The sequence below is a fragment of the Rhinoderma darwinii genome, chromosome 13 (genome assembly GCF_050947455.1).
Source record: "Rhinoderma darwinii isolate aRhiDar2 chromosome 13, aRhiDar2.hap1, whole genome shotgun sequence".
NCBI lineage: Eukaryota > Metazoa > Chordata > Amphibia > Anura > Rhinodermatidae > Rhinoderma > Rhinoderma darwinii.
In genome coordinates this window covers 41,809,677-41,825,458 of record NC_134699.1, presented here as the reverse complement: position 1 = coordinate 41,825,458, position 15,782 = coordinate 41,809,677, and the positions used below count along the sequence as shown (strand labels likewise).

Sequence of the window (15,782 nt, the reverse complement as noted above, 5' to 3'; positions counted from 1 at the left end):
TTTTCTGAAAAGCAGCGATTCTAGACCAGGTCAGAATGAAGATCACGTGAGCGGCGCTGGACCCGAAAAATGACAAGATGCAGGGATCGGTAAGTATTTTTGCACACAGCACCCCACTGAAACACCAATGTACAAATGGAGGGTGCAAGAAAAAAAATTTAAGTGGAGTGCTTCTTTAACAACTCTTTCCCGTACAGAGCGCACAAGAAGGAACACTGCGCACATGCTCCCACATGAGAAAAGGGTCTGAAATACCAAGTTTTGTAACCGGAGTATGAGTATATGTGGAACTACTTTTTCTTGGGATTACAAATAAGTATTTTGTAATCAGAATGATAAAAATTTATTTTATGTCAGAAGTGTCAACAGAACACAATCCTCAAAGTCCATACATTTTCTGCACCAGGCACCATCCTTCAGGTGCTGTATTTTCATATCACACAATGAGAAAGATGAAGGTTCTACAGAGTCCTGGGCAAAGAGTCGTTCAGCGTGAACTCAAAATCCTGCCGGCATGAATGTCCTATGTTGCCCTGCAGGAGTGACAGCTGGTGAAATCATTTCCTGCGATACCTAAGGGGGGAAAAAATACAAAAATGTATAAAACACTGATCCAACAAATCAAACTTCCCTGTATGACACAACAAAGCGCTCTTACTATCCAGCATTCAGGATTACATGGTTGGCTGTTAAATTCAATGCATGCAGTGGTCACAGGACATGGAAGCACTGGGGGTACAGCAAACAGCTTCACACTTGCGTGGATGTGCTGAACAAAAACCACAGCAGAACTGCATGAAAATACATGTGGTTTTAAAGCGGAAATATTTACTGGGGGGACTAAAAACCGCCACGCAGGAGAAAGCAGGGACATGCCATATCTTCAATGGGAGGCAGAGAAAGCGTATTTAGTGGCGTTTTATGCCCACGGCGCTCAATGGCCGCAGGCGAAAAACACCGCGAAAATAGTCGTGCAGGGAAAGGAAAATCTGCCTCAAACTTCCAAACGGAATTTTGAGGCAGAGATTCCGCCAGCAAAAAAAACTCTGTGTGAACATAGCCTAAAGGAGTTGTCTGGGCGTGGGGCGGTTTTTCATAGCAATGGCCTATCCACAGGATAGGTAATCAGTATATGATAGATGAGGGTCCGACACCGAGACCCCACACTGATCTGCTGTACCAGCTGCCTCCAGCAGCGCAAGTTATGCAGATGTCGGTGCCGGAAGCAGATTGCTCAGAAAATCAGTATAGCGGCCGTGCTGCAACACTGCTTCTATTCAAGTGAGTAGGAGAAGAGCTGCAGTGTTGCAGCACGGCCGCTGTACAGTGTACGGAGCATTTTGCTGCTGGCACCGACAACTGTATAACTTATGGTGCCAGAACAGCGGTTTGGTGCAGGGTCCGGGTGTCGGACTGATGACTTATCCACCGGATAGATCATCAGCATGAAAAACAGTCTCATGCTCAGACAACCCCTTTGAAGGCTTCTCCTTCACACACAGAATTTTTCTGCCGTTTTAAACTGCATCAAAATTGCTTCTAAAAAAAGCTACCATTTTTTAAATGTAAAAAGCATTTTTTAAGTCTTATAGAGAAGAAAAAAGCCTGAAAAGAAATTCCATACCCAAAGAACACTGCATTTGAAAAAAAAAAAAAAAAGCCAGACCACAAAATAGTCTCAAAAACGGCACAAACCAAAATGGAGTTGTGTGTAGCGCGTTTGATAGTTTACTATAGACGTTAATGCAACATCAGGCCGCACTTCACACTGCATGAAAGAACTGCCACCAAACACACAATGTGTGAATCCAGCCTTAAGCAAGTCAGTGTATGTGCGTTTAGGGTTGTCTTCAAGAGTCCTTTATAGGCAGATAAAATTCATTTTATCATCTTGATACATACCGAGATTTGGACTTAAAAGTGCCTTTCCTGCGTTGCTGAATTCCCAGCCTCTTCCGGTCCTCAAATGAAGGACTAAAAGGGAGAAAAAAACAAAACATATTAGACGCTAGTCAGCTCATTTTCATTCATTGACAAAAACATGAACTTAGGCTAGGTGACAACTTTATATCATATCAGGACATAAACTTGCTTGGCTACTATCATAGGAACTGACAGACGCATAACTGGAGATCTCATCATGCAGTTACAATTTCTCACAATACCCTACGTTCAATGATTAAAGCAGGATATCAAAATGTAGATCGCGCAGTCACAAAGCAGCGCTCATACAACAGTAGTCATATCCGGCTGTGCGAATACCTCATTACCACAACTCATGCTGCGCCTCTTCTGGCAGTCCGGAATCTACACGTAGGCAGGTAACGGCTGTTACTTATCTCTTCCTGATCATTTGACGGAACAGGACAGCCTGGGGTTAAGCTGTTGACTGGGATGCCAGGTAGAACAGGAGGCCAGGGATCATTTCCTAGTCACCCAGCGTCTAACCGTTGCAGGTGAGGGTGCGGCAGTGACTTACCCTGCTCTGTACTGTTTCAAGGCTTTACGGCTTGTGTTGGTTAATTCTTCATCAAACACTGTGTTTTTCTTCTGCTTCTTTGGTTTTGAATTCTTGGCTGAAGTTGATTAGAGAAAAAAAGAAAAAAAATTCTATATAAATTATACGGTTTATTTTCTATATTGTATCTGACCAAACATATTGTTTTACTGGCATTGCACCCAAAACCTGTCCAATTGCAGTACCCACCTTCAGGTTCCTCCTCAGGAGGCATGGCCCTCGCTCGCTTTGGTTTGCGGTCTCTCTTGGCTGCACGCTCTGCATACATCTGAGCTTTCAGCACTTCGAATTGAGAGCGTTCCTCTGGCTGTTTAGAGAGAAGACATATACATGTCATTCGAGACCGTGAGGGATATGCGGAAAGGGACGTTACTGTGGATGTTACTTACAGTCAGTTCTGCCTTTTTAGTCTTTTCCAAGAATTTCTGCCTCTTTTTCTTCCCTCTCAGAGCCAGATCAAACTCTTGAAGAGCGTGGGACACTGGTGTGGAATTTAAATGAAACAGAAAACAACATATTAACTATCGTTTGCTTGTTCCAGGTAATCGAAGTTGTTACCGCTCGTGGCAGAATCCCTCTAAAACTAACTTTCAGTTTAGGTATGCATTGTACCAGTTTTTTGTAAATTCTCCCGCTCAGGATGCTCCTCTGTTAGCCAGATTAGAGAGCACTCAAGAGTGGTCATCCATTTATTTAAATGTAATATACATGTAATACTACATTTCCCCTGTAGTGGTCGCTGCAGGAGAAGCTGCCAGAGCAGTGGCGAGAACGAAGGGTCCTCAAAAGGGTTGTCCAGATAAACTCTATGGCTCTGTATCAGAAAAACAGAGCTCCATCCATTATAGAACTGTATTAGGAAATTACTACATCAGCACAGAATTTTGACACAAACAAAATTATATTGGCGGTACAACTTTAGGTATCAAACTGTAATTTCATCAACTTACATTTTTCTTTCTTCCTTTCTTCCTTGGTCTGGAACCAGCTTCTTTCCATACTTTCATGTTCCGTCCCTGGCTCTAGCTTCTTTTTCGCTTTGCTGATCTGAAAAGTAACGAACCAGTTTTGTAAAATTCTTGACTGAAATTCTGCCACTCTAAGCCCTGCGTGATCCGTCATCCACTAGCCAATTACTACCCCTTGCCGGGCCGTATCTTCAATAGTGACATCACATCACCAAGCCAGACGCGGCTTCCCCTGGAAATAACAGCTTACCAGTGTTTAGAAAAACGCTGTGCTCTCCCTTCCCCAACGATTAGCTGATTGATGGGGCCAGCTTCTATTTATGGGTTAACTTCGCAGGACAACCCCTCTAAGCTTTGGAGAAAGTTCCCTTTTCTTAAGAGGTTTCTCCTACCTGGGCCTCAGATTTCTGCATCTCCTTTTCCTCTCTCTCTAGCTGCAGTACAGCATAGATCTCCTTTTCCAACTTTGTAATCTTGTCCCGAAACTTGGAAATGACATCTAAAAAGAGAAGGGGAAACAATGAATTCAACAAATTCAAATACGTAAACAATTCTCCTAATCTGAATAAAATTCAATCAAACTGTCTGACCACCTCGTACCTTGTGGAAGGATTCTCGCCTTAACTGGAGTCTGAGCTTTCTTAACAATCTCTTTTAAAATCTTTCGTTCTTCTTCGCCAACAAGGGATACAGAGCGACCTGCTTTACCAGCACGTGCAGTACGGCCAACTCTGTGCACATAATGCTTCGCTGTGGCCGGCATGGTGAGGTTGATAACCTGAAGGAAGAAAACCACAACCATTTCAAATCAAGCTGCGATACAATGGACTGCGAATTCTGCGGATGGCCTCAAAGTAAACGGACTTGTAACGGTGAACCAAAAGGGGCTTTAAAACAAAACAAAAAAAAAAACACAGTAAAAGGAAAACTCCAGGCAAAACATCTACTTGGTGTTCTGGCTAGAGCAAGGCCTGAGAGGGCAGTGCATGAAACACCACGTGACATAAGTGTGTCAGGTTTTCCTGTGGATAGGTCGTCCGTATTAAAAACCGTACCCAAACTGGACAACCCCTTTAAGGCTGTAGGTCAATGCCTGGGTATCTCCAGTTTGTGTCAGAGAAACCCTACACCTGCCTCCAATGTGGAGTGACTTGACTTTGGTTGTACCTCACCACCCAAGTACTAATTTAGACTATGAAAATCGGTCTACTGGTAGGATGACCTGAACGGAGAATAGAACCCTGACTAAAGGAGTTGTCTAGGATTAAAACAAGGAAAAAACTAAAAAAAAAACAAAACACACGGCTCTTGTCTATAGGCATTTGAATAGGTATTACATGCAATACCAAAAACAGCAAATGGACCGATGAGAAAAAAAACAAAACACACCTTATTCTTATCCTAGACAACTGATATAAAATATCACAAGTAGACGGATTCATCTGCCATGACAATAAGTTACATATTACTTCTAAAAATTTATTTTAGTTCTTACTCACCGTCTTTACGCCATGAATATCTAACCCTCGAGCAGCCACATCTGTAGCTACCAGAATGTCTATCTGTTCATCTTTAAATCGTCTGAAAAACGAGAGAGAAAAGGTAAAATAAACATTAGGTATTTAGCTCTTTGTACAGGGCTCTATAGACTTCTGATCGATTTACCGAAGGGCCTCTAAACGCTGGGTCTGGGAGAGGTTTCCATGAAGTTCTCCAACCCGAAGCCCCATCAGCCCCAAGAGGATATGCATACGATGTGCCTGTTTCTTGGTCTGAGTGAACAGCATGACATGGTCCTGGAAGGTGCGGGTGAGAAGTGCTGCAAGAGAACAAAGGAATCAAGCTGCTTCCACGATCAACATCTAAAGCCTTCACCTCTCAATAGCCAAACATCAACGGGTCCATAGAAGTGGCTGAACCGTAAATGGAAAACTACAACACAAGTCCATAGAGCTGTGCTCCCTCAGATCAGGGACCAAGTTTCAGTCCTTCTCAATGAATTAGAAGATCAAAAAAGTAAATTTACTTCAGTAATTCAATTCAAAAAGTGAAACTCATATTATAAGGAAGTGGCCAGGAGTCAGCGATACCAGACAATGCTAGAACGGGGTTTAGGGGGCCCCATTAGAGATAGGTGCGGATCTCAGAGGTGGAACTCGCATCTGACATTTATGACATATCCTGTGGATGTCATTATCGCCCCTCGTGGGAAAAGCCCATTAATTGGTGTTATATTTGTACTTTGTTTCCGATTTGTGTATTTGAAAACTCAAAATGTTTATTAGAAAACAAAAAAAAACAAAAAAAAAAACAAAAACACCAAACAGGTCGTCCAATGAAGGCACTCACCACAAGCGATGGCTTCCCGGTCACCCTCCCGATTTGGTCGGATCCTAACAAATTCTTGGCGTAGGAAAGGTGCGACATCAGTGTTACTGTTCACAAAGATACGCACAGGATTTTTTAAGGACACGGAGGCCAAATCTTGAACCTGTTTAAAAACAATCAAACCCGACGATGTATTACTTCCATTTATATTTCACCCAATGAAAAATATACAACCGGATGAGGATAATTCCACCAAAACACATCCACAGGTGTAGTCCAGAACTAATCTACCAAAAGCTTCACGTTCAAGGTCTGCCTTCTCCGAACTAAGGGCCCTTTTACAAGGGCCAATTATTGGGCAAAGAAGCCTTCATAGAAACCTCGTTCCCGATCATTGCTCGGTATAAACAGAGCTACGATCAGCCGATGAACGAGCAAACACTCGTTCATCGGCTGATTGTATCGTTGTCGGCAGCACATCTCCCTGTGAACATCCCTGGAGACTTGATGCCAACACAATAAAACTGTATGAGGACGAGCGATCAGAGTAACGAGCATTCACCCCCATACATAGCTCCTTATGAATGGAGCAAATGAGCACCGATTAACGAGCTGTCTCGTTGATCGGCGCTCGTTTACACGGGCCATGTAATACTACTTTAATGCTAGTCATACAGATTAATGACGGTAAATGTCAGGAGACAGCCAGAAACCCAACATGTCAGATCTCATGTTCCCCAGGAGATCAGCGACAATGGCTTATCTTGCTATTGAATTAAACATGTATGGTCTACTAATCCAAGCACACATGGTTATGGGAAGGAAGAGGTGGGAGTCAGGAGAGATGGCCGGTGGCTAAAAGAGCATTCAGTTTTGGATGGCCAGCTTTAAGATGCCTAAAGACATTTGCCCAGCATTTGGTGAAGGCAATCAGTTTGATCAATCTGCTTACGCTCCTCAGAATTAAAATGCACCTTTGGTCGAGTTGAATGTGTTACTTTAACGGGGTCAGTATGTCCATGGCCATAGACATTAGGTTTTTGTCAGCAGATTTTTCCATTTCTTGATCTAACATCCATGAGTGACGGCACACAAAGCCCCCGTTTGGAAGCAAAAAGGATCAGCCATATTGGATTAAGGTGGTCAATACACATTAAATGTATATGGGCCAAAGCCGCCGATTTCGGACTACAATCTAATGTGTATGGCGGTGTCCTAACTCTCCCACGACGGCTGATGTCAGGGGAAGAGAAGGGTCGGGCATGTTGGACTCCTTTTGTTTGCAAGGCGATAAGCTGCTAGAGAACTCTGGCAGTGGCTTGATTTCTCCTCCCTATTGAAAACACATGCACGCTCGGCCGAGCCAGGCGTGCATGCGCATGGGGGAGTCGGGAAGAATAGCTTTTGGCCAAACGAGCATTTGGCCGACAGCTATTTGAAATGTATGGCCAGGCTTAGGCCATGTGTGCTTATTTCATACCAATGCTCAGCGGATGGCCGCTCCCATCGAGACCATTTTGATAAATGATACAAAATTGGTGTCTAAACTATTTTACTCTGACAACAGTATCTGAAAATAGCCAGATACCTACAGGAACCTCCTGACTCCTGCTGTCTTATCTGACGGACATCAGACAAGCTAAACAACCAGCAGGCAGATACTGCTTTGAAATATTACACATTTAAAATATTAAAGAAAAACTTTACAATGTGAGAGGTGGATCTATCCCCCAGATACCACACATGAACCGGATCATTTACCAATATAACTTATCATGTCAGTGTTACCTCCTCCGACATAGTGGCTGAGAACAGTAATGTCTGTCGCTGTTTGGAGCAAAGTCTTATGATCTCCTTCATCTGTTCTTCAAAGTACTCATCCAGCATTCTAAAGAAAATGGAAAGGTACAGTCATAATAATGGCATGATAAGAGATTTATATATCATTCCTATAAACCTAAAAGACCCGACCAGTGTAAAATAGTTTCCCTGTTCACACATACAGAAAGTCGCTGCAGTAGAGCGTCGCAAAGATCTTGTTATATAATAAATAGCGCCTACGTTATTTAGGTTGTAGGAAGCGGTCCAAGAACTGCTCATAACGAAAACCGCAACAATTTCTTCCGCCTCATACACAGAACACTTACCTATCGGCCTCATCCAGAATCAGCACTTCAATAGCATCGAGGCTGAATGAGGGGCAGTTGTGCAGATGGTCAATGAGCCTCCCGGGTGTGGCAATAAGAATATCAGGTCCGGCTCGTAATGCAGCCTCCTGAGATTTAACATCCAGACCACCTGAAAAGAAAAGACCGTTTACCAACCATCGCTTGTCCCGAATACCTACAATCACTAATCGAGCACAGAGGATGTCCTGGCCACGTGCCCAATGCACTTACCCACAGACAGGCAGCATGTAACTTCTGAGAACTGGGCAAGCTGCTTGGTGACTGCATGGACCTGAATGCCAAGCTCACGAGTTGGAACCAAAACCAGCACACGGCTTATTGGAGCCTCCCGTGGCTTGTAGATCAGACGCTCAAGGACCGGAAGCATAAAAGCAGCCGTTTTCCCTATAAGAGAGAACAGAAGTGAATAACGAGTCGGAACAATGAATAATAATGTTATGTACCACGTATTATGCTTTAGCGTGGGCCTTTTTAGTAGTATAAAGAAGGTTTCGAATTACTATATATTTAAAGAGAAGTCAAATACATTCTCACCTGTCCCAGTAGCAGCACAGGCACAGATGTCTCTTCCTAAAAGCCCCACCGGGATACAGGCCTTCTGGATGGGGGTCGGTTGGGTGAAGCTCATGGCAGAGATGGCCTGTACAACAAAACACACCAACATTAAAATGGATTGAATCACAGATTAATGGGACTGGATAAGTGTCGGACTATCAGATATTCTTTATTTTTAAGCGATCCTAGAAAATGAGAACAAATTTAGAATAGTAGAGAACCATGATGAAGAAAAATAAAAGTAGCGGATACAAAACATGACTCGATCATGGTGATATAAAGCAGAGTGCTTGTCAATTGGTTTTCCCTGTTCTGTCTTATGTTTCAAGATGATCATGCAATTCTATGCTGGATTATCAGAATATCTTGATTGTTACCTGCGGATTAAAGGAATTTTTCCTGTATATAATGTTTTACTTCATTTCAAGCTTCCCACAGATCTACATGGCAATGGTACTTTGTTCAATCAGGAGGCTTTTTAGGTTTACAAGAAGACATATTCTAATACCTTAAGTAGAGGCCGGGACAGATTCATGTCTTGAAAAGTTAGACTTTCATCGTACTGAGAAGCATCTTCAAAAAAGCCAGATTTCTAGAAAGAAAAAAAAAAAAAAAAAAGTTAACTTCTCCAGATACATCCGGACGCATATACAAAAATACAAGCAAATTAATACTGTGGCCCCAAGCACGTGGCAGAGTGGTGTACCAGCCACTCCTTACAACAGTGTGGCAGGCACTTCGTGTACCAATGTATGGCACGTATTATCTATGTACATATTGCATCCACTGGAGCATGCCACAATTTTTTCTGTTAAAGTCATACTAAATCAGACAGGAAAAAAAAAAAAAAACAGCCAGGTACAGTTTGGGTATATTGATTTCTAAAGGACCTATATTACAGCTACATATAACTAGGATGTTGTATGGAGCCACAATACAGTTATGTGAATAAGCTCCTAAAGAGGCTCTGCCACTAGTTTAGTAATGCCCTATCTCTTCGCTAATCTAATAGGCGCTGTCAATGCCAGTGAAAATTATGTCCCAAAACGTTTATTTTTTTGAAAGATATGAGCTTTCTTCTAAATATGCAAATGAGGCTATACTAGACAAGTAGGCGTCAACACCAGCGATTCTCCTGAGGTGGCTCCTCCTCACAGCCTCTGACGCTGTCCTATCAGCATGTAGCTGCTTCACACAGTGTGAGAGACTGAGGCTGGAGGGAAGGGGGAATCACTTAAAATAGCCATATCTCCGGCTGTGGACCACCTAGAACAGTGAGTCTGGTGGCATATAATCTTTCATATGGCACCGGGATCGCAGTTCTAGCTGTGAAACAACCGGAGATATCACTAGTTAAAAAGACAGCCGGGAATGGAAGCTGGCAGGGAAGGGGGAGAAGCTGTATGCTGATTGGACAGTGATACAGAAAACATTACACCAGCCAGAATGAAAAGAAAGAGTCGCCTCCTATTGGCTATTAGAGCTACATTAGCAGATTTAGAAAAATGCTCAGAACTTTGCAAATAATCAACGTTTTAAAAAAAATAAATAGAAACACACTAGTTATCAGCATCATAGCGCCTATTAGATTAGTTAGGAGATAGGGAATTAATAAACTAGTGACAGATCCGCTTTAAAGTATATGTTCATCTTATCATTGAGACGGAGGATGGTATCGGTGGAGATCTATGAGCGGAGACCCCACTAATTGCTAGAATTAAGGGGACACCATTCTCTACTGCATGCATGTGCTGTAATATCTCACTGATTTAATGCAGAAATGCTGGGGTTGAGCTGAAGGGGCACGGAGTTCTGTACAACTGTACACAGATAGAAAGAGAACGGTCAGTAACAGGGAGGTGGAAAGGCATCAGACACATCTACTCGAACCCTGTAAATTATACTGTACACGGCCAAGTGTAGAAAGTGTACTTCCTAAGTATTACTTACTCCAGTGGTTTTCTTCTTCTTCTTTTCCTTTATTCTCAGTGTGTCTAGAAGTCAATAATAGGAGGTGGAAAGTTTAGTACGATGCAGAAGCACCAGTAATATACAAGCCCTTCTCAGTGAATTAGAATATCATCAAGTTAATTTCAGTAATTCAATTCAAAAAGTGAAACTCATTCTATATAGATTCATTACACACCGAGTGATCTATTTCCAGCCTTAATGTTGATGATTATGGGAACAGTTAATGAAAACCCAAAATTTAGTGTCTCAGAAAACCAGAATCTTACATAAGCCCAATTTCAAAAATTATTTTTAATACCGAGAAATTGTCCTACTGAGATGTACAGTATATGCATTCAGTACTAGGTTGGGGCTCCGACTCTGCATGAATTACTGCATCAATGCGGCGTGGCATGGGGGCGATCAGCCTGTGGCACTGCTGAGGTTATCAATGCAGCATGGCATGGAGGCGATCAGCCTGTGGCAATGCTGAGGTGCCATCAATGCAGCGTGGCATGGAGGCTATCAGCCTGTGGCTATGCGGAGGTGCTATCAATGTGGCGTGGCATGGAGGCGATCAGCCTGTGGCACTGCTGAGGTGTTATGGAAGCCCAGGTTGCTTTGATAGCGGCCTTCAGCTCGTCTGCATTGTTGGGTCTGGTGTCTCATCTTCCTCTTGACAACACCCTATAGATTCTCTATGAGGTTTACGTCAGGCGAGTTTGCTGGCCAATCAAGCGCAGTGATACTGTGGTTATTACACCAGGTATTGGCAGTGTGGGCAGGTGCCAAGTCCTGCTGGAAAATGAAATCCGCATCTTCATAAGGCTGGTCAGCAGAGGTCGCCTCGACGATACAAAGCATTGATGCAGTAATTCATGAAAATGGACCTGACCAAGTACTGAGGGCAGATACTGGACATACTTTTCAGTAGGACGACATTTCGGTATTAAAAATCATCCTTGAAATTGGGCTCATATAATAGTCTAATTTTCTGAGACACTAAAGTTTTTTTTTTATTAACTGTTAGCCGTAATTATCAAAATGCTGGAAATAGATCCCTCTGTGTGTAATGATATAATAGGAGTTTCACTTTTTTAATTTCATTTCTGAAATTAACTTTATGATGATATTGTAATTCATTGAGAAGGCCTATTATACTAGAGAAGTGGCACAAGTCAAGCATCTCACCAGCTTTTGTTAGCACAGTCTCTTCTGATGATGAGAACTCCTCCTCACTCTCCTCGTTTTCTGAAGGCTCCTTCTCCTCTTCATCCTCACTTTTTACTTCCTCCTCTGTCTCAGACTTTTTGGGAACCTTCTCATCTTTCTCCTGTGTTTGATGGGGAAAGTTTAGAATTTCCTTCCTGGAAGGTTACAGAGATGTTCTAGGATGGGTTACTTACCTGGTTCTTCCTCCTCTTTCTAACAGTCTCGATTTTATCATCCAGACTTGTGGCATTTCTCTGAAGATAGAAGAAGTTAAATTGAAACCCCATGATATATATATATATATATACACACACACACGATTTGTGCCACCAATGTCTCTCCGCACTTGAGCCTCACCTTCTTTAGTTGCTTCATAACATCGTCCATCACCCAGCTGTCATCCGCCTGGCCATCCCGCTCACCAAAGACAAAGTCTGCATTGAAGTCTCCGCTGTTTTTAGCTTTGTCCTGCTTCTTCTTGCCGAGGACAATGGGTTGCTCCTGTTAGACAAAGGTGTGACATTAGAGGAAACTGGGTGGAACCTGACGATTTTGGCTAAGGTTCTGTGTTTGGGGGCTTCCAACTCTTCCCCGGCAAATAAGGAAGGATCAGGCATATTGCATCTCAACATGCCCGATTCTTTATTCCCAGTGGAGATAAGAGGCGTCTGGCAGCAGCTTATTACCATCTCCCCAAATAAATAAGTATGGATGCTCAGGCGAGTGGGGGAGTCGGGGAGAACTTATTTCTGAAGCAGTTCTCTATTGTGTATGGCAACCTTAAATATGAGATACGAAACGGCTCTCTACTGGAGCTGTATGCATATAGCCCGGTGCTGCCTGAGAAGCATATACAGCAATTACCTATTGGAGACAAACCTCAGCCAGCTCTGACATGCTATAGGGTCGCGCCCGCCCTGCAACCAAGGACGTCTGAGCCTGGCCGTACAAGTCACTTGAAGTTTCGTACCCCCTCCCCTCCCCAAGTAGTCGGCATTTAGCTCCCCCTTTTAGTTACAGTAGTACTCCCAATAGTAAAAATTGCCTAGTCGTAATAGGTACATTCACATGTGGCAGCGATGGAGTGGCAGCGAGCCACTGCAAAACTACATGTAAATACACACATTTTGCCGCACTTTTACGGTGGCCAATACATACCCACCCCAGTAGGTAATGCAAGTTTCTCCACCACCAGTAGTCACAGCAAGGTCAACATTCATGAAGATGGTGAACTTATACCAGTGCTCAACAGTTTATAGACATTGAACAGCATGGCGGGCGCATTCTCGACCTCTGCTCCAATTAAGCTCCTCCCAGCATGCCTAGCGCAGTATCTGAGGGGGCGGTGCATAACACCGGCACGCTCTATGCGGCCCTCATTCATTCCTGGTGTCACGCGCTGCCCCTCTCAGGCCCTGCACTTGACATAATACAGACTGCCAGTGTTGCTTAAAGGGTTCCATTAAAGAAAAAAAATCAAAGAACCACGTTATTTCATTATCACCGTAGGATTGTTTTACCAGAACCATTATTGTACATCTCCATTGGAGAAACATCCATCCTGGTCGTGTGATGGACACGAAGGTGCATGGCTCGTAACAGTACAGTTATCAGCCATGTAACAAACCGTGCACCAGCGTGATCGTTACATAACCAAGACAGATGTTCATCCTCTGGATATAAAAAAAATATGAAGGATCCAATTCAATGACAGCAATGCCATCCATCCAGAATCGGTCTTCCGCTGTTTTGGCAAGCATGCGTCAAGCATTACAGCTGTCAGGGCATGTTGGGGGTTGTAGTTTCTCAACAGGAGGATTGCTGCCGGTTACAGACCAGGTGACAGCTGCATTACCCAGCTTGTCCTTACTGATAGACTACTCCCGATTTGTTACCTCGTCCTCCTCCTCAGACTCTGGCTCCTCTGGGACATCTTCATCATCCTCGATAGTTCCAATCAGATCTTGATACGACAACATGTTCCCGCCGTCCACCGTGCAATCTCTCTTACTGTCCACTTTTACGTAGAGCCGGGTAGATCGCCTGGCACACAACGATCGTGTGACTCTACTCCGATCACCCTGAATATTGCTGCGGCGTCCTATCTAGCCATCTCCCCTGATTACACACGTGTGTACCAACGATGTGACCCGGAAGTAATTGTGCATCAAGTCCCGCCTCTACCGGAAGTACACGGCGCGTTAGTTAAAAGGCCAGTAGCGTGACGCGAAAGTAATCCGACTATAGTAACGTGATGCGAGTGCGGCGTATTCGGCTTCACACGAGCACATTAACGTCCGTAATGAACGGACGTATTTCGGCCGGAAGTCCCGGACCGAAATCAGTGCAGGGAGCCGGGCTCCTAGCATCATAGTTATGTACGATGCTAGGAGTCCCTGCCTCTCTGCAGGACTACTGTCACGTACTGTAATCATGTTTTCAGTACGGGACAGTAGTTCCACGGAGAGGCAGGGACTCCTAGCGTCGTACATAACTATGATGCTAGGAGCCCGGCTCCCTGCACTGAGTTCGGTCCGGGACTTCCGGCACAAATACGTCCGTCCATTACGGACGTTAATGTGCTCGTGTGAACCCAAAAACACCTCGAGGAGTGTTTTGACGAGTTTTTTGTCAAACCACTGTGCAAAAACTGTCGAGCAGTTTTTGCAGGAGGAATTTTCCTCCTGCAAAAAACTCTGTGTTTACATAGCCTTAATGGAGTAATCCCATCATTTAATCCTCGTGATATGCCATAATGTGAGGATCAGTAAAGATCTGAACTCTGGGACCCATGCCAATATAGATGCCAAAGGGAATTTCTCCTGCGTATCGGTGCTCCCGGACACCCACTCCATTCACGTGAATGGGTCATAGTTGACTGCAAAGGGGGTGGCCATGAGCATTTCTGTGCAGTAAAAAAAACAAAGAAAAAGGAAAACCCCTTTAATTTTTTTTTTTAAACTTGCACCTATTATTATTTTCTATTTTAAAACACCCCGCATATATCATTTTTTTAATTTTTTAATTTCCTTTTAGCATGACTTTTCTTTGTTTACATTCAGAGGTCTATTTACCTCTGTGTGTTTTTTCTGTCACTCTTCTGGTCATTCTGCTCCCGGCTGGCACTGCTCGTCTTCCAGCATGCCACACGCCAAGACTAAACAGAAGCGAAGGGCTGCACATGCGCAATGTATTTTAATTTAGTGCGCATGTGTAATTCAAATACTCCTTTTCTGAAACGCGCATGCGCTGGCTTACTAAATAGACGTTCAGAACAGCCCACTACAAGAACGTTTATTCGACAAAAGGAAAACTCAAAATTTTCCTCTTTATCTATAAACATTGGCTTCATAATTAGTATAACTCAGTCATTTTCTTGTCCATTGTTTAATCAATGAAACAGTGCCAAAAATTAATAACCGGGATATTAAACTCCTTGCTATGAACAAAGGCTTTTGAATAGCAAGAGTATGTATGTCGGGGGGCCCAAAATAGACGAGAGACCTCAACTTCATAAATCTCCTTAAAAATGTCTGACTTCCTCAAAGAGCTTAAAGAGAACCTTTCTCCTCCCCATACATGTCCAGCTGAGTGCAGCATTTAATGGGGAGGGCTGCACAAACCCTGGGGCACTTTACATTTTTTTTCTACCTCCCTCCATTATTTAGATATCGGTGCCGTTATATTTGGCGCCCCCGATATTTAAATAACCCCCTGAACAGTCAACGGGGCGTTGTACTATGGCTGTGACACTGTCCAGATATGGACAGTGTTACATCAAAAGCGAGGAGTGTGCGCGCCCGCTCCCTCACTCTTCAGCTTTGAAGATCAGTCTTCTGCCGAACTGGCAAGGGGTGTGTCTCTGCTACGGACAGTAAGCGCTCCCCAGCTCTTACACTGCCCGTAGCAGTGACACGCCCCCTTGCCAGTTCGGCAGAAGACTGATCTTCAAAGCTGAAGAGTGAGGGAGCGGGCGCGCACACTCTCTTTCTCCTCGCTTTTGCTGTAACACTGTCCATATCTGATTGGGCAGTGTCACAGCCATAGGAACACGCCCCCTTG

At 43.7% G+C, this 15,782-nt stretch overlaps 1 protein-coding gene across 1 annotated transcript; it reads right to left on the bottom strand.

Annotated features, from left to right (window-relative positions):
- Nucleotides 1–327: 327 nt before the first annotated feature.
- DDX27 (DEAD-box helicase 27) lies at nucleotides 328–14,014 on the bottom strand. The gene is made up of 21 exons (XM_075846919.1): nucleotides 13,616–14,014; nucleotides 12,078–12,221; nucleotides 11,915–11,974; nucleotides 11,700–11,841; nucleotides 10,509–10,552; nucleotides 9,067–9,150; nucleotides 8,538–8,643; nucleotides 8,214–8,387; nucleotides 7,962–8,112; nucleotides 7,603–7,702; nucleotides 5,836–5,977; nucleotides 5,152–5,305; nucleotides 4,986–5,067; nucleotides 4,087–4,264; nucleotides 3,879–3,985; nucleotides 3,469–3,565; nucleotides 2,908–2,999; nucleotides 2,708–2,825; nucleotides 2,480–2,576; nucleotides 1,903–1,974; nucleotides 328–573 (listed from the first exon to the last, which is right to left on the bottom strand). Exons 1-21 carry the CDS (start codon nucleotides 13,697–13,699, stop codon nucleotides 558–560), a joined length of 2,244 nt encoding a protein of 747 aa, XP_075703034.1. The 5' UTR covers nucleotides 13,700–14,014; the 3' UTR covers nucleotides 328–557.
- Between the last annotated feature and the right edge of the window lie 1,768 nt (nucleotides 14,015–15,782).

What these genes read in the sequence shown, in the direction of transcription:
- DDX27 (XM_075846919.1), bottom strand. Translation starts at nt 13,699, where the DNA reads ATGTTGTCGTATCAAGATCTGATTGGAACTATCGAGGATGATGAAGAT. An exon ending in GGCGAGAATCCTTCCACAAG is followed by an intron (nt 3,986 to 4,086) that starts GTACGAGGTGGT and finishes TTCTCTTTTTAG; the next exon opens with ATGTCATTTCCAAGTTTCGG. An exon ending in TCCTGAGGAGGAACCTGAAG is followed by an intron (nt 2,577 to 2,707) that starts GTGGGTACTGCA and finishes AATCAACTTCAG; the next exon opens with CCAAGAATTCAAAACCAAAG.